Here is a 24,164-nt window from a genome sequence, read left to right on the forward strand (position 1 = left end):
TTTTTTCATGAGACTGATACACTGTGGCACAATCGATTGTAATGGACTTCTCTACTAGCAGAAATGCAATAACCCAGAACAATTCCAAGGAACTTATGAGAAGGAATGTTATTCACATCCAGAGAAAGAACTGTGGAAGTAAAAACACAGAAGAAAAACAACTGCTTGATCACATGGGTCAATGGGGATATGATTGGGGATGTAGACTCTAAACTATCACCCTAATGCAAATATTTATAATAAGGAACTGGGTCTTGATCAATGATACATGTAAAACCCAGTGGAATTACTTGTTGGCTATGTGGGGGAGGGGAAGGGAAGGAAAAGAACATGAATCATGGAACCATGTAAAAATATTCTAAATCAATTAATTAAATTTATAAATAAATAATAAAAATTAAAAAAATTTTCCCCACAATTCCATATTTTGTGTTATCTTTCTTTCCTCTTCCTCCTCTCCTCCCTGAGCTGACAAGAAATTTTACTGGGTTATACTTATATTTTCACTCAAAATCTATTTCTATATTATTCAGTTTTGTAATAAAGCAGTCTTTTAAAAACAAAACTCCAAATCATATATCCATCTAAACAAATGATAAATCACATTTTTTCTGAATTTCTACTCCAACAGATGTGAATAGAATTCTTTCTCATAAGCCCCTCAGAACTGTTCTGGATCATTGAAGAACTTTTAGTAGCAAAGTTATTACATTTGAATGTCCTACAATGTTTCAGTTATTGTGGATAATTTTCTCTTGGTTCTGTTCATTTCATTCCACATCAGTTCATGTAGGTCCTTTCAGTTCTTATAGAAATCCATTGATTCATTTCTTAGAGCACATTAGTATTCCATCACCATCATATACCACAATTTGTTAAGCCATTCCCTAGTCAAAGGGCATCCCCTCTTTTTCCAATTTTTGCCACCACAAAAGAGCAATAAACATTTTTGTGCAAACAGAACCTTTCTATTTTTTTTTAAATCTCTTTGGGAATACAAACCTACTAGTGGTATTGTGGAATAAAAGGACATGCATTTTTTAAAGCCATTTGGGCATAATGTCCTATTTGCCTTCCAGCATGGTTGGATCAATTCACAACTCCTCCAATAATGCATTAGTGTCTCAATTTTGCCACATCCCCTTCAACATTTATTGTTTTCCTTTACTGTCATATTGGCCTCTGCTAGGTATGAGGTGGTACCTCAGAGTTCTTTTGATTCCCATTTCTCTAATCAGGAGGGATTTAGAACTTTTTCCTATGATACAAGACATTCTTTTAATAACTTTTTTGTGGTGATCCTCTGAGATTAGGAATCATGGAATGTTACTGTCTCCACAGAATCAAAGCTAAGAGGCAACAGAGGAAGCTCATTATGAGGGAAAATAGTCTGCAATGTTACCAGTGAGAACTTGAATGAGATAAGTGGTATAAGAGATATTGCAAGTGATCTGTATGACTAGAGAAGAAATCCAGATAGTTGTGGAGTAGTAGTAGGGAATAGCCAATGGTGAGCCCATATGTTGAACTTGTATCTACACAGTGCCAGGAGATTCATCAAACCTCTAACACACTGAGTAGAACACCCAGTGGAGGATTTATGAAAGTCCATGGCCAAGAATTGAATAGAAACAAAATGATATGGCTCAGTTATGATCTGTGTCAAGGAAGACTGTGTCATCTGTGTCAACCCATGAGATCATAGATTCAGCGAAATAACCATATTTCTGTATTGTGGCAGATTCAAGCAAAAACCATGGTTTACATAGCCTTTTTCTTTACTTCAGGAAGTAGAATATGGAATCACGAATCCTGGGTTCAAATCCTAGCTCAGAAACTAACTACTTAGTTTAATAACTCTGAAAGGTGCAGGAGGTAACTGAAAACTAGAGTGATGAGGTATTTTGGAGAAATTTGGGTTCATTAAAATATGCTTCAAAGAGAAACAAAGTGAAGGGGGCAATAGACACTGTCTACCATAATATAAATAGAAAGAATAGCAACAATTGTAAAACAATAGAAATTGAATGGGAAGAGTTACTTCATACCACTGAGTCTCAGATTCATTATCTGAAAAATAGAAATAACAATATTTGAACTACCTGATTCATCAAATTTGTGGTAGGAAATCTCTTTGCACATTGTAAAACACTACAATAATGTTATAATTGTAGCATATATTTGGACAGTCATAGTATTAGACATTTGTAATTTAAATTGTTAAATTAAATTAAACTAGGCCCATATGTTTTCTTTTCAATAATTCAAGGATTTAGAGACAGCAGAACATTTAGAAATGATAGAATCAAAGATTTAGAGCAAAAAAGGAATTTAGAGACCATCTAACCTACAGATGAATAAACAAGCCCAAAAAAGTTAAGGTGACCTGCCTAACATCAAACAAGTAGTAAATGGCAGAGCTGAAATTGAATTCAGGTCTTATCATTCCAGAGTCAGTACTGTCTTCTTTAGTTAGTCCAATCTTACATTTTATTTTTTTAAACCCTTCCCTTCTGTATTAGTATCAATTCTAAGAAGAGTGGCAAGGGGTGTTAAGTGACTCACCCAGGCTCAAATATCTAAGAAGTGTCTGAGGCCTGATTTGAATCCAGGTCTTCCCAGCTTGGGGCCTGGTGCTCTGTCCATTGTGCTATCTAGATGCTCCTTAATCCTCTCATTTTAAATCTGAGGAAACCTCCATAGCTTGAAAGTGACGTGCCGAAAGTTATTCCGCTAAAAGATTTCAGGTTCAGAATCTGAAACCAGAACATTGCTTATTGAGCCAAAGGATCTGGGGTCAAAACCCAGTTCTTATAATGTCTGAGTGACTTTGGGCAAGTTGCATAATCTCTCTAATTTCCTCCTCTGTAAAATAATGTGGAAAATCTATAAAAATTGTAGCTCTGATATTTTATGACTCAGTAGTTTCTTTTCCAAGGGAATGATGATAATCTCTAAGGTTCCTTGCAGCTCTAAGACTGTGGTCCTAGGATCCTATGACTTCAACTCGAGGTCCTCTGATGAACAATTCAGTTTCCTGTCTACACAGCAGCTGCCCTACTTTTACATACATACATATATATATATATATATATATATATATATTTCATTATAACAGTCTTATCCTTGAGAAAAATGTTAGAGATCGTAGCCCCAGGGTGTTCCACATGAAGTTAATAAAAAAGAAGCCTTTAATGTGGGACAAAGTGCTCTGGATAACAACCTATGTACAGAGGTCTAAATATTCTTATCTGTTGAACATTTCTGGCCAAAGTAAAAGATAGCAGATGAGCTATAGACACAAAACTTTGTTGTTTCCTATGAGATTGCTCATGAATCCTCCTGTGAATTAATCTGAACTCAAGTACCTACAAAGCTGCAGACCTATACTACTGAGTTGATAGCCTTTGCTCACAGTCCTATGTTCTGAGCTCTGTAGCACTCATGATCCCTTATGCATCATGTCCACACTGCAAAGGTAGTTTGTGACAGGAGTTAGGATGAAGGCAATGAAGAATTTAGGAGCCTGCAAAGAATTCTGTCCGCCAGTATTTTCCTTTATACATTTCAAAGGCTCAGATGAAGCAATGCTTGAAAAACCTCTGATGCATGACTAGAGGAATGCCAGGCAAAAGAAGAGGAAAAGGAAATTATTATTTTGGAAATATCCTAGGCATTCTAACTTGTGTAACTTTGGGGGAAAACTTTACTTTCTCTGAGTCTTAGCATCATGTGTAAAAGCAAGAGAAAACCTTTAATGTCCTTGGTAGCTCTGGCATTCAATGACTTGTTTTTATCTATTGGAATGTTAGTATTATATGGCTGGGATATTAACACTTTTCCCCCCTTACGGATATTGGAAAGAGAACCGTCACTTGAGATTATAGAACAGAAAACCTTGGGAAAGTGTCAGTAAAAGACTGCATCATATACTTATACATTTTCCATTTCCCAAAGTCTTCTTTGCTAGATCTTCATTTATTTCTCAGCCCCTACATGTGGCCATTTTCAAAGATTCTGTTTTCTACCCTCTTCTTTTTTTCTGATGTCCTCTCACCCTCCCTTCCCACTCCCATTCCTCTCAAGAGTTTAACTATCATCTCTTTAGAGATGACTCACAGATTTATCTAGTCAACCTTACCAGCAAGTAAAGTCTCTGAAGCCAGACAAAAATTTAGGTCTTCCTGAATTCAGGTCCACTTGTTCATGTGCTCTGCCACTTAGCTACTTCTAAGTGGTCAAATAAAGAATTAGCCAAAGATGTAACCAGGCTACAATCCCAACCTTTAGATACTCATGAGAAACAGAGAAAATTTCTAGTTGCTGGACAAAGGAAAAGAAGAGGGCTTATGTTTATAAAAGAAAAAGTCATGACCCTAATTATTATCAGTTTACCTAATCTGTCTGAAACAGATAATAAAAAAGTCTACAAACATCTTGAAGATAACCCAGGACCATATAATAACTACCATGATTTTGTAAGGGATTAATCTTTTTAAACCCCTTCTATAACAATAATAACCAGACTTGATTCCAAAAGATTTTATTTTCAACAAACAGGGAAATGTCTTCTAGTTCCTATTCAACAGAGTTCTGTTCCCATAGATGCCTTACAGCCTGTAATAATCAATATGGATTATGGTAAAGCTAGACAGGCTTAGTAACTGTTTGAATGACCAGATTCAAGGCAAAGTGATTAGCAGATCAACATCAACTCCAGTGGAATGCTATAAGGCATACATTGTCCCTCTACTTCTAAACCTTTTTGTTCAGAGACTTACACAAAAGCCCAAAGGACATGTTTATCAGATTTGTAGATGATTCAAAGTAATGAGAAAATTGGTATTTTTAATTATCTGAACAAAATGTTAGATTAAATGTAAAATAATTTAAATAAATTTTAAATTTTATAGATGAAAAGTTTTAGATGTGGGTTCAAAGAAATATAATCAACTGAATGGGTATAGGGTGGAAGAAGATATAGATGGATAACAGTCAATGTAAAAGTCATCTGAGGTGTGTTTTTCCCTTTTCTAAGATCAATATGAGTTAATAAAATGATATGGTAGCCAAATAATAATTTAATCTTAAGTTATATTAAGAGAACTGTAGTCTATGGAATATAGGAAGTTTTAATCACTTTCCTCAAACCCTACTTGGGGTACAGTATTCAGATCTAAGTGCCCTGTTTTAGGAAGCTAGAATTTCCCAAAGGAGAGGGTCCATTCTGTTGAGGAAACTTGAAATCATTTGAGAATTGGTTTAAGGAACAGAGTATGTTTAACCTAAAGAAGAGAATCTTTGGGGCTTGAGGAGAAGACTTCAAGTATTTGAAGAATCTTTGTGTGGAAAAGGGATCAAACTGTTTCTCCTTGGTCCTGGAGAACAAAACTCATCAACTAATGGGTGGAAGCGCAGAGAATCATGTCAGCCTGATGTAAGGAAAACATTTCTAAACAATTAGAACTACCCCAAAGTCGAGTGTTTTGCTTGGGATATGAGTTTTCCATCTCTAGAGGGCAAACAGAGGCTAGAAAAACAATTGTTGAAGATGTTATAGAGAAAAGTCCTGATAAACTGGGAGTTGAACTGCATGGCTTCTGAAGTCTCTGTCAACTCTATAAAAAATTCCATAAATACTTCAGATATACCCGATTTCATCGATATAGATACTCCCTTAACCAATGTAGACCCCAATCCTTCTATTCATGAGGAGATGACTTAATGAGTTGTTTTACTCAATAAAATTCACCCTTTGTTGGCTGTCTCTCGGGTGTAGAGCTTCTCTGCACTTAGCTAGGCTGCTATTTATAAAATAGATATGTAAGCTGTAGGATTTTAATACTAATCAAAAGAGAAGGAAAAGGAAAAGGGTTCTTTCAGTCAAGTGAGCAGAGCAAAGAGAACCAGAGACTCATACCTACAGCACTTTACCAAAAGCACAAGCTCCCAAAAAAGAGCCCTGCAGCGTGGGTCTCAGACAAATTTATCTCCCAAGCTTCCATACAAAAAATGAGGATGGAACTTAAAAGAATGCTGGTAATATAGCTCAGGTGTGGCAAAATTTCCACCTGCATATTTTCCCCTATGATCCTTTGGGAGACCAGTCTCCCCAATGGATCATTTTAAGTATAATTAACCAAGGTACATACAATTTTACACAGGGAAAATACAACAACTTAGTTCTGTCAGAGAGGCATGGAGTAATTCTTCAACCTCCTTATAAGAAGGATCGAAATAAAAGAATATAATTGGCCATCGTTTTTTTGTTATCAGGATAGGTTCATCTTTGTAACTTGGAACATCTCATTTAAATTCATTTAAATCCTAGGGTGTGAAAGGTCTATGTCAGGGGTCCCCAAACTATAGCCTGTGGGCCACATTTGGCCCCCTGAAGTCATGTATCCAGCCCCCACCATATTTCCTGAAAGGGAACCTTTTTCATTGGTGATCAGTGAGAGGAGCACTGTATGCAGTAGCTCTGCAAAGCATGGAGTCACTCATGTACAGTACTACTTCTGGTGACATACTTCTTTGCATTGTGCCTTGTTTTGAGAATTAGGTGCCACACAAAGGATTATGTGGCTGCATAATGGAAGATTTCAGCATGTTGAGTAGCAATCTGGGGGAGGAGGTTCTGCACTGTGTAAGCTGCACAAATTTAGGGTTAAGGTTAATGTTAGGTTTGGTCCTCCAGTGGTTTGAGGGACAGTGAACTGGCCCCCTGTGTAAAAAGTTTGGGGACCCCTGGTCTATGTTGTCTTAATGTTAAGACATCCCCATTTGATACTAATGTGGGCAATTCCATTAAGGGGAAAATAAATTAATAGGAATAGGTCAATGGTTGTGGTTTTATAGGAGGTGTCTGTGTGGGTACTAAGGTAGTACAGGTAGGAACCGGTATGGTAGAACAAGGTTTTTTTGGAGCTGGGGTTGGTTGTGGGGTGGGAGAAGGGACAGGGTAGGATGGGACATCAGGAGAAGAAGCAGGGGAGGGAGTTTTAGCCAGGAGTTGCTCAATATAAGAGAGGTTTTCCATCTGAGACATAGGAAAGGGGTCTTTCTGTCTCTATTTCAAGAGAAATAGAATTTTCCTCTCTCGGTAGTTCAGGAATAAGTTTGGAATTGTATGGAATCTTCATTTTCCATTGGACTATTTAAAGAATGTTTAAAATTGTCCAGTTGAAATTGAATGTGTCTGCATTTTAACTTGCATTTTGTACATCATAATCTTTTGTACCTTAATATTTAAGAATTGATAAAGAAAATGTCCTAACAACAAAAGGAGAAGGAGGTATTCTGAAAACTTCAATGTTCCCAATTGAAGGAAACTCAAAAAGGTTTCTTGTAGAGTAACATTCATTATTAGCAGTTCAATTAAAAGACAAAACTGAGTGCTCAATACTAGCCTCTAATAGCAGGGGTAAGGAGGTTTAAGTCAAGGATTATGGACTGGTTTTAGGGGTGAAGACTCCTCTTAGCTGGAGTGGGAAGAGGTTTTTTTAGCTAAGAGGGAGTATAGGAAGCTAGGTGGTGTGTTTTGGAAAAGGACTTAGGAAAGAGGACCTGTACCCTCTCTGAAAAGGGAAAAGGGATCCCCTTCCATTGGGCTGGTATTTGAGGCAGTGTTTAAAGCTTACTAGTAGCAGCAATAGCAAGCAACAATAACAGCAGAAAGAGTTAGGAGGAACAGCCTCTGTGAGGGAGAGACCCGACTATCCAGCTCTCCTGGTGGGCAGGTGTAGGCATTGAGCCTGAGAAAGCTTTGAAGGGTTTCCTGGAGGGAGAAGGGAAAAGGAAGAGAGGAGAGGGATAACCATGGCAGGAGAATAAATATGATTCCTCTAGTTCTGAAATTGCTTTGTGGTTGCTAAAAACTGTAGGATTTTAATAATAATCAAAAGAGAAGGAAAAGAAAAAGGGTTTTTACAGTCAAGTGAGCAGAGCAAAGAGAGCCAGAGACTCACACCTGCAGCACTTTACCAAAAGCACAAGCTACCCAAAAAAGAGCTCTACAGCGTGGGTCTCAGCCAAATTTATCTCCCAAGCTTCCATACATGAATGAGGACATAACTTGAAAGGATACTGGGAATGTAGCTCAGGTGTGGCAGATTTTCTACCTGCACCAATCCATGACCTGGACATACTTGAACTTGGTCTGACTTACTTGAGTTTACCCCCAAATGGTATACCTTTCAAAAGCCCCTTACTACTTTCATGCCATAATAAAGATTTTAGTGGAGGAGTTTATAAATCTACAACATTAATCAAAGCTAAGGTTGTTTCTTTCAGGTCAGTGAGTAAATAGTGACCTTTTCTAATCAATAAAAGAGGCATTCTAAACCAAAGGATCATAGGGCTAGAGTTTTAAGGAATATGAGTCTATTTAGACCAACCTCCTCATTTAGAAACAGACAATCAGAGAAATGATTTGCCAGAGTTAAAGTCAGATAAGCAAGAAAAAGAGGCAAAATTTGAACTTGGGTCCTTTGCCTCCAATTTGAATGATTTTTCCTCTGTAAAATGTTTACTCCTCACCAGCATTAAGGGGAAATATAACCAGGTTTTGTGCCTATAATAATGTATCAGGTTGTTTTAAAAATTCTAAATAGCCAGGCATGGTGGTATACAGCTGTAATACTTATTACTGAGAGAGACTGATGCTTGTGGGTGACCTCAACTCTGGATTTATGAGCCACAGTAGGAATGAAATGTGACTGTGTATTCTCACCAAGTCTGGCACCAATAGGCTGAGCCACCAGGAAGGAGACTGCCTAAGAAATAAGTCAACTGGTTTAGGTTGTAATGGAGCAGGTCAAAGTTTCTGTGCAGATCAACAGTAGTATTGGGCCTATGAGTGGTGGCTGTACTTCTAGCCAGGAAATAAGCAAGGATGACCCAGTCTCCATAAATGAATCGATAGAGAAATTAAGAGAGAGAGAGAGAGAGAGAGAGAGAGAGAGAGAGAGAGAGAGAGAGAGAGAGAGAGAGAGAGAGAGAGAGAGGCAGATTAAAAACTATAAACAATAATATATAAATATAAACAATTTAATAATAATATTAAAGTGTTTTTCTATAGAAAGAATGAGGATTGGAAAGGATATATCATGTTTTCATTTAAAATTGGGTTGCCTTGTGAATTCATTGGCTCCTCATCACTGGAGGTATCCAAATTTGAGCTGTAATATCTATTGTCAACATTATAAAGGTAATTTGTGATTGAGGTTGGGTTTGAGTAGATGATTGGTCCTTTCTAGCTCTGAGATTCCATCATTCTATTCTGCATGCCTTAGTCCTGAATTGATGATTTGGGGTTTAATCTTATTTTAATTTTGGATTTAATTAATTTTTCCCTAACATCTTGTTTACTTGTTTATTTTTACATTTCCCCCTCAGAACCTCCCACTCCCATTGCTCCTCCTGAGTTACTTGCAGTTGGGGCCACCTATCTGTGGATTAAACCAAATGCCAATTCCATAATTGGAGATGGTCCCATCATCTTGAAGGAAGTGGAGTACCGTACAACCACAGGCAACTGGGCTGAGACACACATCGTCGATTCCCCCAACTACAAGCTATGGCACCTGGATCCTGATGTGGAATATGAAATCCGAGTGCTGCTCACCCGGCCAGGTGAAGGTGGGACAGGGCCCCCGGGACCCCCGCTGACCACCAGGACCAAATGTGCAGGTAGGGAGCTCCACTGAGAATTGATTGATTGCCTTGGGGACTGGCAGGCATTCAGGTTCTGTTCCCCTCTTGGCATTCTGTGATGGCATAATCCTTTAATGTTTGCCAAGTCATGTTTCCCATGCTTGATAGTGACAGAAAAGGCTCAGCCTGTGCTTTCAAGTCACCTTCTGGTTCAGGCGTATTTCCCAGCTCTTGCCTAGTTTTCCTGCTCAGAGAGCGTGTAATCACTGGGCAGGTGTTTAGAGGAGGCTTGCCTGGGGCTCCACAGACACTTTGTTAAACTTACAGGCATGAAGTTATTGTGGAATGAATGGAGCAGCCCTGCAACCTACACACTATGGATTCTTACTTTCTTTCACAAACCCTTTTGTGTGTATTGCTGTAAATACCATTCTGACTGCTCTTGGTTTTTCCAAAACACCACAAAAAAGGTCCTACCAAGTATATGCCCTTGTTGAATTATATAAACTTATTTGGTGGTGGTAGAAACTAAGTAACTATATACAAGGGGTCTTATCTCTTCCTTGGAAGTTCACCATAATAATAATTATAGGTAAAATCTCAGAGTTATATACTCAAATAGGAGTCTATTCAGGCTCGCCTTCAGTGAGTTCTCATTCCTAGCCCTTACCACTATATACCTGACCAGCTCCAGCTATTCTCCTAAACCTCTCCTGCTACCATGGAGAATCCCTTAGACCAGAAGAGCTCCCACTACAAATTTTAACTTTTCTGGAGACACAAAAGATGATACACATTACTCCTTCAACCCTATCCCTGACTTGGCACCCTGAGGTTTGTTCTTGAATGCAACACACAAATTTACACCACCAAGAAGAAGGAAGGCCTAGCCACCAGTGCTTTCAGGGGCAATAACTTGGATATAGCTCATTATATTATATAAAAGTCTGGCTTGGCAAATTCCTCCCTAGTGAAGCTAGGGAGGGTACAGACCATAAATTAGTGGAGTATAAGTGAGTCTAGATTCTCTAGCTCTGGCAGCATTCTTACATCTGGATAGGGTTGGGGTTCCCTGAAGATGTGGCTGCAGCTGAGGGGGACAGGCATTGTTTAGAACCATGGCTGCCTCCTGGGGCATATGAATGTTTTTGCCAAGAGTGATGGTAGTTGTGGTAGCTCAAAGTTATTGTTGGATATGTGGAAAAATTCAAGGGGTTTGGGCAGTAAAGGTGTCCGAATACTTTGATTAGCTGAATCCCATGCATTCTCTACAGTCAGCATTGGTATAGCAACCATGATTCCAGCTCATAAAATCTCTCCCATCCCCCTTCCCCTCATTGGCCCTAGCTTCTCTTGCTGTAGACTACAGAGAGAGTTTACTTCTCCTGGTTGTAGCTATTCCTGTCTTGTTCTTCCTTAGAAGCTTTAAAGGAAGTAATTCTCCTGGGAGTGGTCTTCTGGTCAGCTTATACTTTGCTGCCTTCATCATCAAGCTCTTCCACTTAAGTACTCCCCTTTGTTTTGGTTGTGAGACACACTCCTTTGCTGGCAGGGCTACTCCTGATTCATCCCACTTCCCTAAAGCTGACCAACAGCTATTTCACTTCTGTGACCTGGGGAAAGTCATTTAAACACCCTGAGCCAGATTCCTCATCTGTAAAATGAAGAGGTTAATCTAAATTGCCTTGAATGTTTCTTCTAGCTCTAGGCATATTTATGGTTCTGCAGTGGAATGAAAAGAGGAAGGAGGAAGACAGAGAAGGAAAAATATAGAATTCTATATTTCAGAAGCATCATTGAAAGAGATGTTAGCTGGGAAAGCCTTTTAAAAATAAAATCTATTGTATCTGTCCACTATCAGCATAAGTAAAGGTTGACTTTGCTTCCTTTTAGAAAAGGTAGAATACTACAGAGGAAGGGTCTTTAATCTAAGATTTGTGAACTTTTTTTAACATTCTGATAGCTGTATATATATAAAATTTATTTTCTTTGTAATCCTTTATGTTTTATTTTATTCATGGAAAATCATTATTCTGACAAGGAATCCATTAGATTTCACCAGAGTGCCAAACAGGTCCATCACAAAAACAAGATTAAGAACCCATACTTTCCTAGAAAGTGCCCCAAACTGGGAGGTGAGAAATGTGGGATCTGAGTCTTACTCTGACACTAACTAGCTCCATGATTGAAAACATATCATTTCCCCACCACAGTAGGTCTCAATTTCCTTTTCTATAACAACAAGAGATTGGACCAGTTAATCCCAAACCACTTTCAAACCAAAAGTGTTGGTATGGTCATTGTGGCCCCATCCCTTCTCAATTTTAAAGTTCATTCTCAAGCTTAGTAGAGATCTCATATTTTTATTAAATAGTTAGCTCTTCAGTGGCAGAGATATCTTATTCATGTTTGTGTCCCCAGAGCCCTGCACAGAGTAGGCATTTAGAGGATGATTCTTGAATGGAACTGAGTGGAATAAGAGTGGTTCATTGTGCCTGTAAATGATGAACCTGGCAATGGCCCCTCCCATTTTTGATGCCCAGACTATTCCCATCCCTCTCTCTTGAGCATCCCAGCCTTAATGTGAATATCCTTTGGGGAATCATTCTTTAGGAGGTGAAGGAACTAACACAATGAATGGAAATGCCCTTTTCTTAGGTTTGCAGAAAGGCTTTTGATCAAATTCCTCATTGAAACCTGATTATGAAACCTCTTGCTTTAAAAAGGACATAAAGATATGTTATTAAACTGGCTAATCTCTTACCCCAGCTTTGTAATACACTTTGCGTCCATAAAAGTAATTGATTGGCTTCTGCTGCTGCAGCTTCTCTTTGTCCACAGGGTAAATCTGAGGGCTTCTAGGGTTTTTGATCTTTACAAATGCTGTTCCAGGTACTTTAGCCGTCCCCATGGACTTATTTGCTGATGATCATATAATACATTTTGAAATTCAATTGCAGGATGATCATCTCAATAAAAATTTACAGTCTCTTGCAAAATGTTGCCCAAACCTAGAGAATGGCTTTTACATGTTACAAGCACAATTTTGTGGCTCTCACTATGAATGTAATTAGTTAGGATGCTGTATGTGGCATTACATTTTCAAAAATGCTGGTATTTTAAGTAAGTAATGGTTACATTCCTGAATGGACCATATTTTATAAAATGGGCCACCCAGAAGATAATCGCTTCCCCACATGAAGCTGATAGTACAAGGATACTCTTTCCATTATAATTAATCTTTAAAAGGCTTTCACAGCCAATATCCCTTAAGGGATATTGTTTTGGGGGGGGGGTTAGGCTGTGGTTGTGTGATGCTTTCTTTATTAATAATTACACACAAAGTGCACCCAATATTTCACTTAGTAGAACATTTAAAAGCTTGAAATGCCCAAGGTGTCATTTCTGCCCATAGGAATTTGGAACAAAAGACCAGACAGGAGTAAAACATCGAGTTGAATGGTTGAGATAATGTCCATCATGAAGAAATCAATGTTAGGAAGCAGAGCAGTAGAAAGGCGTTCTATGGAGAAAGAGAAGGGAGGAGAAGCAAAAGGCCCATTCCCAGGAAGAGTCAGTAGCCAGACACTGCAGAAAGAAGAGTGACATGTTGAAGCTTCCAGGGAGATGAAGCAATTTACATGAGAAAAAACCAGGATCAGTTTAATCTTGACAGAGAAACAGAGGAAGCCAGTGGAGGGATTTAAAAAGCTAAGTCATTTTGCCACTTCTCAGGGAAAGAAAAAAAGAGATAGATGCTACCTTTTCCTTAAGCCCTAGTGTGCTCCACTGTCTAGCACTGTCCATCTTGTGGGTGTTGTATCCCATCCCTCACTAGATGGTAAGCTCCAAGGGATAGTTCCAACCTGTTTCTAGCCTCATTGTACATTATTCTCTTCTGATGTTGGCTTCTTGATCCTTAAATGACACTGCATTTCTGATTTCCATGTCTTTTTACCGGCCATTCCAACTCCCTGGAATCTCTTCCCTTCTTACTCACCTTTACCCCAGAGAATTTCTTTTTTTCTTCAAAATATAATTCAAGCACCCCCTTCTATGGGAAACCTGCCCTCACCTCCTCAACTGCTAATGCCTTCCCTCCAAAATTATCTTGTACTTGACTACTTTGTGGTTATTTTTGACCAATTCTCTGCATGTGCATTATATATTTATACACATACTTGTCCCCTTTTAGAGTGTAAGCTACTTGAAAGTGAGAGCATTATCATTCTTCATTTTCTTAGTGCCTAGCACAATGCTTAGGATAAATTTAAAACATATTTATTGAATGATCAATTAAGATAATATTTCTGACTAGGATAGAGGGTAGGGTTCTGAACACTTCAAACACCTAAAGCAAGTTTATGGAATGAATAGAATGAGTGAGTAGCTGGATAGAAATCAGAGGCTGAGGTTGCCATAGTAACTTTGTCTTTCTTGAAGCATTCTCTTCTCTTTCCTGTCTGACTGCCTTCACTTTTTCTTCTTTCTTTTGGGGTTCCTTTTAGTCTTCATGCACCCTAACAAGAGGCAGTCCCCAGGTCTTTAGTCTTTTGATCTTTAATCCTTCTGTTTTTATGTTTGTTTGTTTGTTTTTTAATTCTTATTCTGAGCTTTTTTTCTGCTCCAAAAGTTTTAACTGGTATTTTTGTAATCCATGACATTAAAATTTGCATCTGCGAAGCCTCTTAGCTCTATATTTTCCCCTTCATTTCCAGTTGGATCACTTGCTATCACTTAAAATCAGGGGGTTTAAAATGAAATGTGGAATTCTCCCCAATTTCCCTTTCTCTGATGGTGCTACCATTAGTCTTATCATCCAAGCCTCAAAGCCTAGAATCATCTTTGACTTCTCATTCTCAAATCACTATTATCCAGAATTTTTCCTGTAAATCTTTCCTGTGGAGTAAACATTTATATATACATCCCCCGTCCTCTAATCTTATTCCCATATTATTAGTCCAGACCTTTATCACCAAAATCAATGACATATTTCTATGATTCCAACATAATTTAGAATCAGAAGCTTTGAATATAAATACTTTTTTTCACTTAATCACTGTGTGACTTTGGGCAAATTACTTAACCTCTCTGAGACTTTCTTTATCTGTAAAATGAAGATGTTAAAATAGAATAATTCTGAATTCCATTTTGGAAATGAATCTATAATCCCTCCAAATCCATGATGCTAATTCTTATCTAGATACTTAAGTGGAAACAGTTCTCATGCATGTGAGTACTTGTACTATCTGTAGAGTTCCATACCTTTCAATGCTATGTTTATCTTAAATCATTTCCTCTTATTAATCCCTCAACTTAAGATGTGCACAATACATTAGGGGATTTCTTTGGAAGATGTAATGTTTTGTCTGTGCCAATGCAGCACAGAGACATCACTTATCCTTTATTCTTATTTACATGACTGGCCTATCTCCTTTTCCAATCATATAATTTCATTGATTATATCTTTTATCTTATGTCTTATGCCCAAGAAATCACTAGTAAGATGCTTTTACTGATTTATATGCAACCCATATCTTTACATTCTCTTTTGGAATGTTGATTCTTTGGAGATTGTGCTGTTTCATGATTGGTAGTTACATTGGGAAAACATTGGTTTTAAAAAGATGAATTTTTCTGTTGGAGGCAGCTTGAGATCATTGAAAAATTTATTCAGTTACTCAAAATAATCTAGTCCATGTTTCTCCTCCTAGGCTTAGAGATAGATGAAAAGTTAGAGGTCATCTGTTCCAATCCATTCATTTTATAGAAGAGGAAACAAATTCAGGAAGGTTGAGATCCTTGCCCAATGGAGGTCATAAATGACTGAGCTGGTATTTCAACTTGGGGATATCTGAATCTAAACCCAGTGTTCCTTTCAACATACTGTGTTGCCTTCCAATTATAGAGCCAACCTAGTTTCCATCAGAAATTTCTGTATAAGATATATTTACCAACCAATAAATTCTATGGACTTTCCACTCAAATTAAGTGTATATCTTAGTTTCGACAAGAGTCATTCTTCATAAATATACACACATACATATATACACATATATAAATATATCTCTACACACATACATTTTTGTAGGTAGCTGGACAAATCCTTTTTTTTTTTAACCCTTACCTTAGGTCTTGGAGTCAATACTGTGTTTTGGTAGGCAATGGGGGCTAACTGACTTCCCCAGGGTTACACAGCTGGGAAGTGTCAGAGGCCAGATTTGAACCCAGGATCTCCCTTCTCAGGGCCTGACTCTCAATACACTGAGCTACCCAGCTGCCCCCTGACCAAATCCTTTTGAATGATTTTGACTCTTATTATCCAACTCTTCAGTATTCCTGGGCTAATGGCAATCAATATGATGTCATCTGCATTTATGTTTACAAAATAGTGACATTTACTGTGTTGCCATTATTAATATTAATATTTACTTTGTGAGTTGTTGGGGGTTTTAGATTTGACTGGCTGACCCTCCTACTTATATCTTGGCCTTCCCTATGGAAACTCCCATCCCAGAAATTCATACCCGGAAGACAGCTTAGGGACTGTTTCCACAGAATAATAGAATCTAAGCCTAAGGAAAGGCCCTCAGAGGTCATCTAATCTAAATCACACCTTCTTCTACATAGAGCCACCCTTTTACAATGTAGCAATCACTTTAGTACAGTCCTTTTATGGCCTCTTACCTGGACTATTGAAACAGCTTTCTAATTAGAGTCCCTGCTTCAAGTTTCTCCCATTTCCATACATACATGCTCTACATAGGGGCCAAAGAGATGCTTCTTCAAGTGCAATTCTGACTGTGTTACTCGTCTACTTGATAAGTTACAGTGATTCCTAATTGACTCTAGGATCAAATTAACTTTTCCATTTGGCTCAGAACCCTTCAACATGTATCTCCAGCATATTTTGAAGCCCTACTATGCGTAATTTCCCTGTGCACATTCAGTGGTCTCGTTAAACTAGCCTTCTTGATGTTCCTCATCAGACAATCATCTCCACCATCACGTATTTGCCCTGGTTGTCTCCTTTGCACTCTGCTTCCCTACCTCTGAGGTCTAGATGCTTGTTTCCTTCAACATTCAGTTCAGGAAACACCTTTTACGTGAAGTCTGTTACAGAAGGCAGTTCTAATGCCACCATTCTCTAAGTTCATGTTCAATGTTGGGATGAAATGACACTCTCACAAGTCACTGAAGAATTAACAAAAGGAGTTTAGTTTGCTCTAATGCAGCAAGAATTTGGAACAAGGATATGGTGACTTTTAACATCCCTGGACCTGACCTCCCTTGTCTACATATGGAAATGTGCTTGCTCATCAGGATGGTGCTGATTCCTATGATCTTCAAAAATCCACTAAATTGGAGGGCTCAGACTCCAGTGATGGAGCATCAGGAAAGCCAGGGCCAGTCAGGTCCTGAAGACAGTTTATCTCCTTTTTGGGAAAGCTCACCTCTATTTAAGAAACAAGGAGCAATAACAAGGCTCCAACTAGGTTATCCCAGGTAGGGAGTGTGGTTGCAAAGAAGCCTCATCAGGGAAATGGGCCAGTTAGGTTCCAGAACAACTTTGTCTCCTTTTAAGGAAAACTAATCCCTATTATTAGAGGGAAAGAAGAGGGGTGGGTCGATGCCATATCATGGCAAATCACTGACAGACAATTTTCTCAGACTCTTTTGTTCCCTTCTAAAGTTAATGCCCTCTGTCCTTAAATTGCCCTTTTATTCTATGTATACTGATAAATGTACATGTTGTCTCCCACAATATAATTTAAGTTTTTTGTTTCCTTTTATTGTTTCATTTGTTTATTGTTACCAACTAAATTTTTTTTTAACCTTTATCTTCTGCCTTAGTAACAACTCTAAGAAGAAAGCACAAGGGCTAGGCAAATAAGGTTAAGTGACTTGCCTAGGATCACATTGTTAGGAAGTATGTGAGGTCAGATTTGAACCCAGGTTTCCCTGGCTTTCTATCACCTTTTAGCAGCCCTGCAGACTGTTGTATGTTGATTGAAGAATTGATTAATCTCTAAAAAACAGTCCTGGTTCCATCTAAAAATCTTCAGTCACAAGCACAGAAGCATCATTATTCCCAAGCAGCATGTTCTTCCGTGGGATAGCTTTAAGGGTTGGGAAGTTTGTTATTATTTTGAACTGAAACCTTCAGCCCATTATCATCCTACACCTCTACTTGCTCTGATAATCCCTTATATAATAACCCTGATTAAACTGGCCTTCTAGCTTGTGCTCAGATGTTATTTTTGATCAGACTGGTGATTACATCCCAGGGGAGAATTATCTATGGTTACTCTCACCCCCCCTCTCTCCTCTACCTACACACATCTTGGCAGCTTATCTGTTACTTCTTCAGGCCCCAACACTAGTCTGTCTGAAGCAGAACCTGAATCTAGGTTTTCCTGAATCTCAAGGCCAGTCATTCATCCCTTCTAGTTTAATAGCTCCCCTAATTACATATGTTAGGTTTAATACTGAGTGCATATTTTAAAAGGAACATTGACAAACTAGAACAGGTCCAAAGCAAGGTAACCGGGATGGAGAAACCAGGCCATAGGAGAAACTAGGTTGAAGAAACTAGGAATGTTAAGCCCACAGAAAGGAAGACTCTTAGGGAGAGGGAGGCATGATTGTTACCTTAAATAGCTCCCTAATGTCAGAAACCACTTCATTTTTAATCCATGCATAGTGTACCTGACATATAATAGGCTTTCAATAAAAGGCCTGTCATGTGGATTAGATTTGTTCTACTTGGCCTCAAAGAGCAGAACTAGGATTTTTATTCTACAATAAATTTACAATGGTTCTATGCTCTAAATGTTTATATCAGAAAAAAAAGAGCTGCCTTTCATAGCTATGAGGAAAGGATTTAATATTAACCAAGCAAGAAAAAGAGGCAATTATAGAAGATAAAATAAATAATTTTGATTGCATGAAATTGAAAATCTCTTATACAAACATAATTAATGCATCTGAGATAAGAAATGAATTAGTCAAGTGAGAAAAACCTTTATATAAAATATCTCTGGGAGTTTGATATCCAAGATATATAAATAACTAACAGAAACATGAGGGACAAAAAGCCATTCCCCAATAGGTAAGTGGTCAAAGGATATGAACAAATCATTCTCTAAAGAAGAATTACAAAGTATTAATATATAACTACATGAAAGAATGTTCTATATCACGAATCATAAGAGAAATGCAAATCAAAACAATCCCAACGTTTGACTTCACAACCAGCAAAGTAGCAAAGATGATTAAAAAGGTGAGAATTGTCAACATTGAAGAGATTGTGGAAAGACAAACACATTAATACATTTTTGGTGAACTTATGAATTGGTACAATAATTCTGGAAAATGATTTGAAATTATGAAAATAAAGAGAATAAAATGCTTGTACCCTATGACCCAAAGCTTCATCTGCAAGTTCAGGGACATCATTAAAAGAAAAAAACACTCCATATATACCATATATTTATGTGTATTCTTTTCAGTCATATCTTAGTTTTTGTGACTTCATTTGGGATTTTCTAGGCAAAGTTACTAGAGTGGTTTGCCATTTTCTTTTCCAGCTAATTTTACAGATTAGAAAACTTAGGCTAATAGGGTTAAGTGACTTGCTCAGGGTCACACAGCTAGTAAGTGTCTGAGCTAGATTTGGATGCAGATTGTCCTGATTCCAGGTCCAGTATTCTATCCTAACTGCCCAAAATATTTATACCAGCACCCCTTTTTTGGTAGGAAAGAAGTAGAAACAAATAGAGTTAGCTATTGTTTGAAGAATAACTTAACAAAATATGGTATATGAATGTAATGGAATTTTGCTGTGCTGTAAGAAAAAATGAACATGATGACTGTAGAGAAAGTAGAAAGTGTGTAGTAGAAAGATGTATAGGAATTGAGGCTGTGAAGTGAATAGGGCCAGAAACATAATACATACAATATACCCTACCACAAAATAACTGAAATGGAACTCATGAAATTATAATGATCAAGCTTGGCTCCAAAGAAGAAATTTGAAAAGATACCTTCCCTACTCCTTTGCAGAGGTGGGGGTTCATGAAACCCATGAAACCTATAGTTTAATATATCATTAGATTTTTTGATATGTTAATTTGTTTTGCTGAATTTCACTTTCTCTTCTTAAAATTTTTTGTTGTCATTTAAAGCAATATTTCTGAGAAGGGGTAAGTGAGGGGTTTGTTGTTCACTTGTTTCAGTCATATTGTATTCTTTGTGACAAAGATACCAGAATGGTTTACCATTTCCTTCTCTAGCTTATTTTACAAATGAAGAAACTGAAGTAGACAGGGTCAAGTGACTTGCTCAGGTTTCTACAGCTAGGAAGTGTCTGAGGCCAGATTTGAGCTAAAAAAATGAGTCTTTCTTACTTCAGGCTTGTCACTGTATCTACTGCAGCACCTAACTGCCCCTCAGATAAGGGAGAGAGATATGATGAATTGTAGGCTGTGTAAAAACAAAAGTTATCAATAAAATCTGTTTTAAAAGAACTAAAATTTTATGGGCCAAAATAAATTTCAGTGTGCTATGAGGAAGATTTTCCTAATAATGAGAGTTACCCAGTGTCTGCCTTTGTGAACAAAAGTGCTCCTTTGTCATTAGAGACCTTTAGGAAGAAAATAGATGCTCAAAGCCACTTGGCTATTTTATAGAGAATATTCATGTTTTAATGGATGTGATCTGATGACCTTTCAACTTTTTTTCCAACTTAAAAGATTTCTGTGAGTCTTTGGGGACTTGGACACCTCCTAAGTCCTCCCATTCAATTAGAACATATTTTCCATTCTGTTACTCATGCCCATTGGTCCTTCTCTTGCTTTTTGGAACCACGTGGGTGAATAATTGACTTTTTTTCCTCACTGTCCTTAAGGTATTTGAATTTCTTCCTGTGACATTTTTTTCTTTTTCCCTGTAGATACTTTTGGTGAACAGGCATAAAAGGAAGGGGCTAGACCAGATGGCCCCGAAGGCTGCTTTTTGCTCTGACGTTCTTTGTTTGATTCTAAGTCTCTTTTCATTCATTTCTTTTCATACCACAGTTTCAAAATTCTAAGTCAGGTGACCTAGTAGGTGAAGAATACTCTCTAGTGATTGCTTATCCACTTAAATCAAATGCCTTTTTTCCTCTTGGGAACGAATTTCTTGTGACCTCAAAGAGTGTCTGGGTCCCTCCAAGTGAAGAACACAGATCTTGCTACAGAAAGGTTGTATATACTGCTGATTTGGGGGACCTTCAGCTGGCATTTCTTCCCTTAAGCACTGATTGCCCTTTATATTTTATTTACATATATATGACCTACTCTTAGAAGTGTCATGGCTACCCCTTGGGGGAAAATTTTTTCTGGGGAAAAAAAAGGCAATTGAAATTGCTATTCTTATCCTAGTGAGGATCTTTACACATGGCAGGAATCAGAAGCCTATTTTCCCTCTTGGTGGAGAATAAGTAGCTCCAAGTAGAATACTAATGGTGGGGCTTGCCCTTCTTCATCTCCATATCCTTTTCTTCAAATGTTATCTCTTCACCTCTAATAATGGGAATATTCATCTCATAGAGCCAGAAGGAACCCTTGAGATGATCAAATCCAACCCTCTCACTCAACAGAGGAAGAAAGTGAGGTACAGAAATGGGATAGGATTGGTCTAAGGTTATTATGTTAGGGCAGCTAGGGCAGCAATAGTGTTGGGCCTGGAGTCAGGAAGACCTGCATTCAAATATGGCATCAGACATTTACTAGCTGGATAACCCTGGACAAGTCACTTAACTCTATTTGCCTCTGTCTCCTCATCTGTCAAATGAGCTGGAGAAGGAAATGGCAAACCACTCCAGTGACTTTGCCAAGAGAACCCCAAGGGGGATCATGAAGAAACAGACATGACTGAAATGCTGAACAACAACAAATATTATTTTAGTTGGTGAGTCAGGTCTGGAGCCCATTTCCAAGGAGGGAGGGGGCTCTTCCTACCACACCACACCCTAGCTGCTGGCTTCAAGGGGTTGTTGTGAGGATCAAATGAGACAAGATGTGACAAAACTGTGTAAATGCAAGAAATTCTAGAAATGAAATCTTCTGATCATTAAGAGGAAGATAAAGCATTTCTTGAACTGGGATGAGTCTTTGAAGTGGGAGAGAGCCCTGGAGCTTATTGTGATGAGATCTGAAGAGATATTTGGTTTGTTTTTTCCTCTTTTTGTATTGTTAACTTTGCTTATATACATATACTCATACACATGCATCCCCACATGCTAATGCATACCCCTACATACATCCAGAAGCAGAAATACATATTTAGCTACATGTGCATGTGTGTGCATGCCTGTTCACCATCTACTTTGGCAGTGTGATAATAATATGTTGTATAGCTGACCACCATATAGGTCTTTAAGGTTTGCAAAGCATTTTACATGCATTACAAGCAAATCCTCCAAAGCAGGTACTTCAAATATTAGTTTACTCCCATATTACTAATGAGGAAATACCTGAGGTTAAATCACTTGCCCAAGATGTCACATTCAGTGTAAGAGATAGAAGGCCAATCCTCTTTGTACTTCATCACATTAGAGTTATGGCTCACTGGAATCCACCTAATCAGAACCACTGAAACATTGTCATCATGCGGGCACCTTCCATTTGTGAGAAAGGGTCTCTGAGAAAAAAAAATCTCAAAAAAAATGGAGAAAATGCAAACATGCAAGGGAAAATTAAATTGCCAGGCAATGTCTATATTGTAAAATCATAGCTTGCCAATGGAGAGGACCTCAGGATTCTCTAAATGCCACCACTGACCCAGTGCATGAATCTTCTCTCTTTGCACATACCTTAACAGGAGATAATGTAGCTTCTACTTCAATAACTCCTGGAGGAGGGAACGCAGCACCTTATGAAGCAGCCTGTTCCATTGTCAGATAATTCTAAGAGTTAAAAAAAAATCTTCAAAGTGAGCTGAGATCAGCTGTTTTGAAATTCCTCTTCTTCTTTGTTCTCTGTTCTGCCATTTAGGGCCAAGTTCAGCCAGTCTAAGGCCAGGACTGAGTTTTGGCACATCAGGTGTTTAAAGACTGATGCGGTTGTGTCTAAGACTCCAGGCTCTGCATCTGGGGTTTCTGCAGCTGGTCTTCATTTATCAGTATCATCTCTTGAGAAAATCCTATAAAGATATGGTGCTTAGGAACAGATATAGTACTTCAGAGGAGACAAAAACAGGCCCGAGGATAGTGGAGTCAGCCATTAATGCTCAAACCGTGTCACCATTCTCTTCCTATAGTTATCTCTATTTAATGATCATTCAAGAGCATAGCTCAGGATCCTCAGAAAGCAGTTAAAAACTTAATTATGTTAACAATTTCCATCATCAGAGGCAATGTACTCTTACTGATGTCAGACCAGGCTTGGAGCAAGGCAGGTCTTGCCCCTTGCATGTATTAGCTCTGTGACCATAGAAAAGTCACTTAATCTTTCTGTTCCCCACTTTCTAAAACCCTCGGTTATAAATGAGGTGCCCATCTGCATCTACAGAGGAACCTGGAATTCTCCATACCAGAGGTAGAAGCTGCTACCACATGCATCCCAAACTAGATTGAAATATAATTGGGAAATATTTATCAAAATAATTAAAAATACAATAGGACAGAGATACTATTACCACCTGGTCTTCCAAGTCAATATATGGCCCATGAGGCTCCTTTATATAGAGTTTAGTGATTCAATTTCCATTTGAGTTTAACACCACTGTTGTAAACTCATGAAATCACAGGTTCAGATTCTTCCACCAGCAGCAATAATAGCAGATACATTAGTACTTTAAGGTTTGCAAACATAAAATATATTGGCTCACTTATCTTCACAACAACCTTGCAGGGTAGATAATAATAACATTATTATCTTCATTTTATAGATTGGGGTATGTGATGCTAATGAGAATAATAATAATTGCACTTTAAAGTGTGAAAAGCACTTGATGTCAGATATGAGGCAAGTAGAATAGAGAACATTATTGCCACTTTGGAGGGTCAGGGGACCAGCTCTGTGATTCCAGTGCCTTCTACAATAGCCCAATATATAGTACTGCAATTTATAATCTTATAGATTTGATCTGGAGACCATGAAGTTAAATGACTTGCCTAAGGTCACATAGTTGTCAGAGATGGGACTTGAATTCAGAACTTCCTGATTCCAAGGGAAGTCTTCTATCCTCTGTGCCAAGCATCTTCTCCCCATTTTTCAGATGAGGAAACTGAGACTCAGAGAGATTAAGTAATTTTCCATTGCCACAAGTGTCAGAATTGTAAAACAGTGTCAGAAGTGAAATTTGAACCCAGATTTTCCAGAGATCAACTATAGCATTATCCCCATTGTGTCATGGTATTCAGAGGTACTAAATGCCTTGCCTGTGGTGGATATGATTTCAGTATCAGAAGTAGGATATGAACATATTCTTCCATTAAAAAACACACAGGGATGTATCAGTGCTAT

General features: G+C 38.1%; 1 protein-coding gene across 14 annotated transcripts in view; it reads left to right on the forward strand.

Moving 5' to 3' along the window:
- PTPRT (protein tyrosine phosphatase receptor type T) overlaps window positions 1-24,164 on the forward strand; it is a 1,347,533-nt gene that overhangs the window by 694,613 nt on the left and 628,756 nt on the right. For all 14 annotated transcript variants that reach the window (XM_007474314.3, XM_007474316.3, XM_007474317.3 and 11 more), the window contains one exon: window positions 9,397-9,690. In XM_007474314.3, coding sequence (XP_007474376.2) covers window positions 9,397-9,690 — 294 coding nt within the window. The remainder of the gene's footprint in view (window positions 1-9,396; window positions 9,691-24,164) is intronic.

Source organism: Monodelphis domestica, chromosome 1 (assembly GCF_027887165.1).
Source record: "Monodelphis domestica isolate mMonDom1 chromosome 1, mMonDom1.pri, whole genome shotgun sequence".
Classification (NCBI taxonomy): domain Eukaryota; kingdom Metazoa; phylum Chordata; class Mammalia; order Didelphimorphia; family Didelphidae; genus Monodelphis; species Monodelphis domestica.